Raw genomic sequence first — 9,954 nt, forward strand, 5'->3', positions numbered from 1 at the left:
ATCGGTTTTTCGTGACTTCAGTAGGCTTAAAAGTGGCCTATTGCGTCATTCCCTTAATTCGAGAGAGCAGTGCGAAAATGTATTGTGAACATCGCGGTTGAATTATTTCCCAAAAATTTCAAAAATGAAGAATCTACCGAGGATTTCAAAAGAAGCCGCCCCGAAATACACTGTCGAGGAGCATGGAAAAGCACCACCAACACCTGAGTATTATCCATAATTCGATACAACATTAAGCGAAGGCAATAGTTTAATTTATTCAAGTAATTTGTTATTTTCTTTTATAGATGTGCAGAACCGTCTGAAATTTCATCATCTTTATGGCTTTCAAAACGATTACTTGTCATAATCGTCATGTTCACATGCTACGTAAACACTACTTTTATACGACTCAATATCAGTATCGCTGTAGTCGAGATGACCAACGTTAAAAAAATTGAAACAGGAAATAAGACCGAAATTCGAGTAAGCAAGTTGAAAGCCTATACAAAAAATCTTGAATCTTGTACGATGAAATTCTCAAATATGTACTTGATAGGTTGACTTTTTTTTTAGCTGGCAGAATTCGACTGGGATTCCAAAACCGTTGGAGTGATTCTGAGCATATTTTATTATGGCGGATTATTCAGTTTTTTATTTGGAAGTATGGTGAGCAAAATTGGAGGTGCACGTAGCTGCGCTTTATCCATGCTGCTGAGTGGTTCATTAACCATGCTTCATCCCCTCAGCTTACACTATGGTTTTTATACATTTCTAGCCTGTCGACTGATTAATGGACTACCCGAAGTATGATGATGTTTATTCAATTAGAACATTTGCACTTATATATCGTAATACGAGTCATCGCAGGTCATTTCTACCCGATACAGATTTGAAATGTAAACCTGGACAACCCAAAGTGCAAACGGGTATTTTCCCATTCTGTGTAATTAACATCTCTTTGACGTCATTTTCAGAGTTTGGCAATGGTGAGTATATTGGAAGTATGTTCCAAATGGATACCGGAAAACGAGAAATCAAAGCTCATGTCCTAGGTACATTTTGAGTGGAGTCAATGTCGGCGCCGCAATTGTTCACAGTTTTTGTGCGTTTTTGGCCGACGGATGGGGCTGGCGCATGATATTTTACGGAACAGGTGCCTTATCAATCATCATGTCGATGATTTGTTTCGTTTTCGTAAACAACAGACCAATAGACGACAAGTGGATTTCTGAAAAAGAGCTCGCATACATTCTACATGGAATCAAAGCTACTTCAAAGGGGAAAGTAAGACATAAATGACAACTTGACAAAAAAAGAAAAAAGACCAAACGAGTCACTGATTATTTTACATATTCATATTCAGGTTGTCCATCCTTACAAACGAATTTTATCATCACTTCCGGTTTGGGCAGTTTTTTCGTCTAGGTTCACTGTGATGTGGATTTGCACTATTCTGCTGACCAATCTTCCACTATACGTTAAAGGTCTCTGATAACATCAAGTACATATATCGATTAATATGAGCTAATTGCCTGTATTATTAGCCTTATTTGAAAATTTTGTGCTTCAGATTTAACTCAACAGAGCATCACTCACGTTGGAATGATGTCTTCACTTCCGACAGCCATTAGCATATTTTTGATTCCTATTTGCGGAATACTGATGGATTGTATCAAGAAAAACTTTAAAATTTCTGCGACAACGGTATGTATGAAAAATACTGCATAGTTTTAAAAAAATTAATGGTGACTTTTAAAAAATTTTTAAAAACGCAATAAAATGAAAAAAAATTCTGAGTTCAAATGTTTAAGAAGAACTCGGCATATTTCAAACGTTTCCAAGAAAACATTCTAAATTGAATAAAAATCAATACAATATTCCCCTCGGACAAGATGTGAAATGTGAAATTCAGGCATATTTCCCTGACAAAATTCATTAAGTAATTGATTAAGTAGGAGAACTATAAAAAATTCTTGAACGGAGAACTTTTTATGAAATTTCACAACCTGGAGGGAATAGGTATTCAATCGAATTCAATTTTGTTTGGAAATCTCCAATCCGAATTTTTCACTCGACCTTCTCAACTTGACTTATGGAAAAAATTTCATTCTACGAATCACTCACTTTGTGTTGAATTGAGTAAAAACTGCCCTAAAACCTGGCGTCATTTTCTTTTTACAGCTGTACAAAATATTCATCAGTGGACCGCTTCTGTGCAACAGTGCTTTATTTTTTTGTTCTGCAGTACTGTCCAATTTTACAGTATCAATGGTTTCCTTCGTCTTGATTATGGTCTTACAATCAATTGTTACTCTGGGATCACAGTACGTATACATTATGTACTTCATTGTTCTCCTATCTCCATTTTTCATGTACCACATTTTTCCATGCGAGGAAGTAAAAACTCAAAGATTCTACACTTATATGCCCACAGGATTGTCACAATCAGTATTGCACCTAACAGCAGCAGTGTTATTGCCGCATTAGGCATGTTCGGGGTCAATTTGAGTAGTATTTTGGCACGCAGCATCACAGGATTCATGACCATGAATCACGTGAGTCATTTTTAAAACCGAGATTACACCATAATATTATAGAACTACAATTAAGATGCTTAAACGCGAAACACTTCCTACATATATCAATGAACAAAATCCCTAACCACGAGTCGAATAACGTAATAATTTTTCTGAATTGTCACAATACCATCTTCACGTCTCAAAAATTCTCGCTATTTTTCCCCCATAAAACAAACACTAGGTAGGATCAATTTCCTCTCAATATCTTGATCATTAAAAGGGGAGATCAAAAAATTTGAACAAGGTTGGAATATTTGATGTTTCTCGATCAGTTTTCTATTTTTATAATTTTACATACTTAATAATATGATTTAGTGAGCTGAAACCAAAGAAGGGAATGCGGTGTAAAAACGATCAGAATTTTCATTCAATCTGATGGGCTACGTCACCAGTGTTGGAATTAATCATCAATAACTCAACAAAAATCAAAGTAGATCAAGTTGAACCTCCAAATTTTGGATTTTTTTCAGTTCTTGATTTTTTTAATTTTTAATTTTTCGAAAATAGGTATCTAGGCGAATCTCATGAAAGTAGATTCGTACACCAGGGCCCAGGATGCATATTTTAATCAAACTTTTCTTTCAATTCGTTTGCATTTTGAATCATCGACGAGAAGTTACAGAAAGAAGGTGCATAAAAAAATTATTTCATCTAATTTTCTAGTTCAAAATTTCACGACAAAAGTACTTCCACGGAATCTCATCCTATCACCAACTACTTCTAGAGGATGAAGGGGAAAAAATGATAAAATGAATTTTTCATGTCAATTCCAAAAAAAAAAAAAACATAAAATTGAAAAAAAAAACTTGAAAAGCGAACCTCTTGAGAGTTACAGATCTTTTCCTTCACAAGAAAATTTTCATAAATATATCAAAAGGAAATTATGTACTTAATTGAATAATAATCTAACCGAATAAGAGAATACCTTTTAAAAAAAGGTAATTAATTCGATCGATTTTCAGAGCGTAGAAGAATGGAACAATTGTTTCATGTTGACAAGCGGGGTGTTGCTTTTTGGAGCAATATTTTTCATATTATTTGGATCTAGCGAAGTTCAATCGTGGGCAGCGTCACCAACAAAGGAACAGGGCGAATCTCTTTCCGCCAACGAAAATCGCGTCGAACCATCATGAAGTCCCAGAAGACTATTTCAGACTCTTTGATCAAGGAAACAGTCGAAGAATTGGTTCGAAATAGTATTACTTTCAATCATACCAGTGACAATGTTGATCTTTTCACTTTAATTCTTTTAAAACTTTTGTTTTGTAACCTTTGTTTTATTCATCAGTACCTAAGTAGGTATCGGTTTTCTATAAAAAGTATAAAAAATTGAAATGAAAAAAATCTGCTGTAAATTTTCTACGTTAATTCCACATTTTATAGCGAGAAAATTGAATAAAAACTTCACATAGAACAAGGAGGCTTTTTTACAACCCAAACAAGCATCCACGTCGAAGTTTATTTCAATGCGTGGAAGGGGGAGTGCATTACTCAAAATTTCTCTTATTCAACAAAGCTATCTCAAACACATTCATAAAACAATTAAAATTATAATAATTTTACTGCATAGAAACTAAGTTCAGACCATATCTTATCGCAGAATGTAAATCCTTAACAGAATGATAAATTTTGTGCGTGAAAAATACGTAAATCTTAATGTGGCTGAGTAAATATTCCTCCCAACAAAGTTTTCCGCCATTTGAGAGTTGTCGTAGTGACGATGGTTATGGTTACAAGTATTAAAATTTTTCAAATCAAATTTCCACACAAACTCGCGACTTCAGATCACAGAAATGGAACTCACAGCTGATGCAAACATATCAGAAGTCTCCAAATCATTCCTCCAATACCAAAATGGAAAAATACCGTAATACTTTCACTTTGCTCAAAGCTTCAAAATAAAAAAAAAAAAAATGTTTTTGGTGAATATAATGGCGCCTTCTTTCTTCTTACAGAAACACATTTGTCGCAGGTAAACCTCCGTTAATATTCTCAAAACGATTTGTGGTGGTCATTCTGATGTTTTTGAGCTACGTGAATGAAATGATCATAAGAAACAACATGAATATCGCGGTCATTGAGATGACATCTAATAAATCAATTTCAGAAGACAATTCTAACATAACAATGGTGAGAAATAGTTAGATAGGTATTATAAAATAAAACTTCAAAAATATTTAAACGAATAATCTTCTATTCAGCCAGCAGAATTCGACTGGGATCCAAAACTCATAGGAATTATCATAAGCACAATACCATACGGAGGATTTTTCTCTATAATAGGAGGATTTATGGCTTCCAAACTGGGAGGCTCGGTTACTTGCTCAATATCCATGATGATTTGCGGTATACTGACCATGTTTCATCCCCTCAGCGTATATCACAGTTTGAATGCATTATTAATTTGTCGTTTTTTGACCGGAATACACATAGTAAGAAATATAGCTTCAATTACGAGTACGAATGCATGCTCCAAAAACTCATATACGATTTAGTGTTTTTACACAGTGAGCGCTGCAGATGTATTATCACATTGGGTTCCCAGACCCGAGAGGTCGACACTGATGGCAGTTGCTTTCAATGGGGTATGTGTAGGTCAAGCGATCGTGAACCCTATTTGCGGATTTATTGCCCACGAATGGGGATGGCCAATGGTATTCTATGTCACAGGTAGGTAATCAGTAATCACATATTACAGTTGTACAAGTGGACATCGTATTCAATACATGAGACTCTTCTATAATGGTCTGTTCTTCTATTGTAGGTGCCATTTCTTCGGTATTGTCTTTAATATTATTCTTTGTTGTGAAAAATCATCCTTTACAAGATAAACACATCTCTAGAAAAGAGCTTTCCTACATATTGTCAGGCCTTGATCACACATCCACCAAAAAAGTATGTACGAACATAAGACTACGTGAAATCCAATTCCAAAATATCTGATAAAACTATACCTAGGTGTTTGTATGTACTCGTATATTAATTTTACATACAGATTAATCATCCCTATAAATTGATCCTCACATCATTACCAGTTTGGGCTTTATACAGCGCCATCTTTTCCAGCAGTTGGTTGGTTACAGTTTTGCTCTTATGTTTGCCACAGTTCATCAAAGGTACCTTTCTTACATATTTTGCTGCCTTTCAACAAAAAAATTTCCGACGATTGCTCAAATTTATTAAAAAAATTATTTCAGATATGACTCAAAGAAATACCAAAGATGTTGGGTTGATATCTTCAATCCCTAATTTTGTAAGCATATTCATGTCTCCAATTGCCGGAGCTTTACTGGATTATTGGAAGAATAATACAAAAATATCGACCACTCGAGTAAGACGTAGTTTTATAGAGATTTTTTCAGCTTACGATACTGGATAAAAAAATTTAACATTCAGATGACTCACCAATAACAAAACAAAGTTTCAAAACTGCCTAATTTTGCAAAATATGAAGTACAAAGCAAACATTTTGTGTTGCTAGCAAATACTTGGAATCAACATTATTAACAAGATTAATACGTATGCTTAAGGTTGTTTCATCTTACAGTGTTTCTTTTTTGACAAGTTTCAGTTTCGTATACAAATCTTACTTAAAAACATTTCGCTTTCAATTAAAAACAATGAAATTTTAAAAATTCCGAATAATTTTTAGCTTCGTAGGTACATAAAAATTGAGCAAAAAAGAACTTTCTAATTGAAGGGGGAGTTTTTTTTTCTAATTGATATAAAAAGTGAAAAATATTAGTCAACGAATTTTTTAAACATCATCTTTGCCAATAAAATTATGTGATGTGATTTTTACTGCCACTGCCTGGTTAAAAACTTGGGACGCTTGATTTTTTTTTTCTTTTTTCACAGATGCATAAAATAATCATCGGTTTCGTATTCCTTAGCCAAATGGGTTTGTTTGTAGCCTCCACATTCATTTCCAATATGTCCGTATTGATAACATTTTTCACAATTATTGGAACATTATGGCCATTCACTTCGTTGATTTTACAGTAAGTCGATACAAAACTAAATTCCATACACCTCTCTTAAGACCTCTCGAGGTCGAGGTAAAAAAAAAAACTATACTAATTTCGGCACATATTTCGCAGAATAATCCTTGTCAGCATAGCACCTAATGATACCAGCATAATTTCTGGCTTTTTAACATTTTGGTTCTGCTTCAGTACAGTTGTATCACGAACTGCGATAGGTTTCATGACAGTTGAACACGTAAGTTTGATTAATGAGGGGAAAATCCATTAACACTCTTTCGTTGGAAGTATGGTAAAGGTATTCACATGAATTTCGTAATTTCAGAGTCGAGAAGAGTGGAATGAAACGTTTATCCTGACTTCAGTAGTCTTGCTAATTTCCACATTGGTGTTTGCATTTTATGGGTCAAGTGAAGCTCAGTCTTGGTCAGTGTCGTCATCAGAACACGAAAATCTGGACCAGAATTACGAACACTACAGCGAAGAATTGATAGAAAAACGACTTCCTAAAATTTACTTGGGAAAGGTCGATGTGATGAAATAAAGAGTTTTGTGTGCAAAAACAAATCTTAGTTTTTATCTGAAATCTGTTCTATTTTCAACAAAAATTTTTCGAGGCAGGTCACAGCTGATATATTGATTGAATCACGAATAATAATTATTCTTACACTTGTGCAAAACATCAAACCCCAAAATCGTTTAGAAATTGATTCTGAAAATCAAAAAAATTTTTATGGCATCTTTCATTGAAAAACATTCAGAAATTACAAAAAAGCTCAGCAAAATTATTTTTAAAAATGGATTAAAAATCGAAAACTCAAATTTGCTAGAAATACGTTAGTACTTTAAAAATCATCAAATTGCCAGGAATTGGTTTTAAAAATTAGACAAAAATTGGGTAAAACTTGTCAGAATTACTTCAAAATCAAACCACAGTACATTATCCCAAAATCCAATTCGAAAAATCAGGATGTTTGGTGAATGATCTTACATCATAAAAACGCAATTTTTGGCTTTGAAAATTTTAGAATTTGAATGAGTTTTTTCGAAGGAAATTGATCTTGAAAAAGAAAATAGAACAGGCTCAAGCGAGAGCGAAGCTGACTTTGCATTGCGAGAGGCATGAAAACGATGTTTTTTTGTGAGAAGTAGGTACATTTTTTAGCTTCAAAACTTGATTTTTATTATCTAGAAATTTTCATTTTGCTTTTGAAAAAGAAAAGAAAACAAGCTCGAGCGTAGCGAGAGCAACAGTTTTCAAAAATTTGTGTTCCGAGGAGTAAAAAATATTTTTTCCTATCATCAAAAATATTTCCTGCACAGGTAAATGACGGCTGACACATTCCGATGTTATTTAATGCAACACAACAAAAAACTTTCAAAGTCATGCAAATTTACCTTTGTATCAGCTTTTCTTAAAAATTTGGAGTGATCATAATGCAATCTCGGTGCAGGTCTGTAAACACAGAAAGTACGTTAGGAGACACGAAGATGAGATTCGAAGTCTTCACTGATATTTCTCAGAGCTCGAATCTGACAAGATGTTTCTCAAATCGTAAAACTGTGGGTACAGCCCAAAGCCATAGCGATGTGCTCGGCGCGTAAGACGGGTACATTTGAATGGGCTTCCAGCGTCCAATTTGAGGAGAAAAAAAATCATAAATAAAAAATTGGTAGGGTAACATACCACCTATCGTCATTGTCATTCAAACTAATTCCGTACAACCTCTTTCAAGTAACCTTTGGCTGTATTTTGACGACGCGACGAGTGGTGGTACTTTCAGAAATTTTTTTCTCATGGCCACGAGCAGGTAAATAATTATAAAAATTGAGAAAAAAATTAACACCATTCTCCCGAAAGCAACATTTGGAGATTCACTAGAATCCAAACACTTTTAAAAGCTTTCAAACAAAGGTGGAGAAGGAATGTGGCTAGCCTAGCTTAGATCACCCAACAGTGATGCACATCCGCCAAACTCACATCAACTAGTCACACACCTGTATGAGATTCGCATCGATCATCTAAGTAAATCGGGATCAATTTGTCAGCAGTCATTTTTTTTCGATGTTAAATACAGGAACAAATCGAAAGCCACGAATTATCAACGAGCTCCGAGGGTCCGACGGTACTGGGGTCGAAGGGGAACAAAATATAAAAAAAAGATCGACCACAATCCAGCCTACGCCATGTTCTAAACTATATGCGAGGTGAAACGAGGAAATGACGTCAACGACTCAAAATGACTATTTTGGGTTTTCTTGTAATTCGTAGTTATTTTCACCATTTTGAATAATGAGGTGCGACCGATTCAGGATACCATCAACTCATTTACAAACAAGATTAAACAATCTCTCAATGAAATATTTTTCAAAAAAAATGACGTTCAAAAATACGAACTCCTTTCTCACAAAGTGACCAAAAACTGATCGTTAGTCTCATTTCCTTATTCCACATCACATATCTCTGTCTAGAATTGTATTACAAGACGTTACCGGGGCAGTACTGATGTAAGACACTCACCGATTATTCGTATTCTCAATGTTCACATCGAAAATCAAGCGGAAACAAAAAAACAAAAAAAGTGGAAAAATACAGAATGAATAATCCAAGCACACGCGTCATAAAAATGTGAAATAACATTACAAAAAAATCGAGAAATTCATAGTAAAATCTGCCAAACATGTGTGGAAGAGTCGAAAATCTATATCAAAATCAGATAAGAACACCAAAAAAAAAAAAAAAAAAAAAAACCTCAAAATTATGCAAAATTTAAAGAAAATGCATTCGTAAAAAAATTGAGAATGCGAAAAATTTACGTTAAAAATGTCACAAATATATTTCAATTGCTAAAAAGTCCTCAAAACTAATGAAATGTCATCAAAACTTGGCAAAAATATGTATATGAAAAAAGTAGAAAGGAAATTTCATGAAAATTATCCAAAAATGCAAGAAGCAGCATTCAAAACTAGGACACAACAATGGTTCAAAAGTCGAATACAACGCTTCAAATTCACTAAAAAAAAATTACCCAAAGCGATAAAAGTTCAATATATTTGTCAAAAAAACAAGAAACGTGTCAAAAATCTCGAAAAAATCTGTAAAAATACCTAAAAAATGAAAAGATAGAATTTGCAGAAAAATCACCCAAAAACGAAAAAAAAAATGTCAGTGAAAATCTCGCAGAATGCGAAAAAAAAAAACAGAAAATGCGTTGAAATGATGTAAAAACACTCGAAAACAGGACTAAAATCACTGCGAAATTGCAAAAAAATATAGTGTGATGTTGGTAAAATATGCTGAAAATGGACGAAAAAATTTCGAAAAATACTTTTAAAAGATGAAGAAACACAAAAACAGCAATAAATTTTTTTAAAAATTGCCTCTTGCCAAAAATACATTAAACCACTAA

General features: G+C 33.8%; 1 protein-coding gene across 1 annotated transcript; it reads left to right on the forward strand.

Moving 5' to 3' along the window:
* The first annotated feature begins 1,043 nt into the window (after positions 1–1,043).
* LOC135837216 (vesicular glutamate transporter 3-like) lies at positions 1,044–7,097 on the forward strand. Its single transcript, XM_065352418.1, has 15 exons — positions 1,044–1,266; positions 1,346–1,466; positions 1,553–1,686; positions 2,164–2,306; positions 2,417–2,537; positions 3,524–4,428; positions 4,517–4,691; positions 4,763–4,993; positions 5,057–5,231; positions 5,326–5,456; positions 5,557–5,677; positions 5,759–5,892; positions 6,420–6,562; positions 6,662–6,782; positions 6,870–7,097. Exons 6-15 carry the CDS (start codon positions 4,355–4,357, stop codon positions 7,086–7,088), a joined length of 1,524 nt encoding a protein of 507 aa, XP_065208490.1. The 5' UTR covers positions 1,044–1,266; positions 1,346–1,466; positions 1,553–1,686; positions 2,164–2,306; positions 2,417–2,537; positions 3,524–4,354; the 3' UTR covers positions 7,089–7,097.
* Positions 7,098–9,954: the final 2,857 nt, after the last annotated feature.

Source organism: Planococcus citri, chromosome 2 (assembly GCF_950023065.1).
Source record: "Planococcus citri chromosome 2, ihPlaCitr1.1, whole genome shotgun sequence".
Lineage (NCBI taxonomy): Eukaryota > Metazoa > Arthropoda > Insecta > Hemiptera > Pseudococcidae > Planococcus > Planococcus citri.

What these genes read in the sequence shown, in the direction of transcription:
- LOC135837216 (XM_065352418.1), top strand. Translation starts at nt 4,355, where the DNA reads ATGGAACTCACAGCTGATGCAAACATATCAGAAGTCTCCAAATCATTC. An exon ending in CAAAAATATCGACCACTCGA is followed by an intron (nt 5,893 to 6,419) that starts GTAAGACGTAGT and finishes CTTTTTTCACAG; the next exon opens with ATGCATAAAATAATCATCGG. An exon ending in GTTTCATGACAGTTGAACAC is followed by an intron (nt 6,783 to 6,869) that starts GTAAGTTTGATT and finishes TCGTAATTTCAG; the next exon opens with AGTCGAGAAGAGTGGAATGA.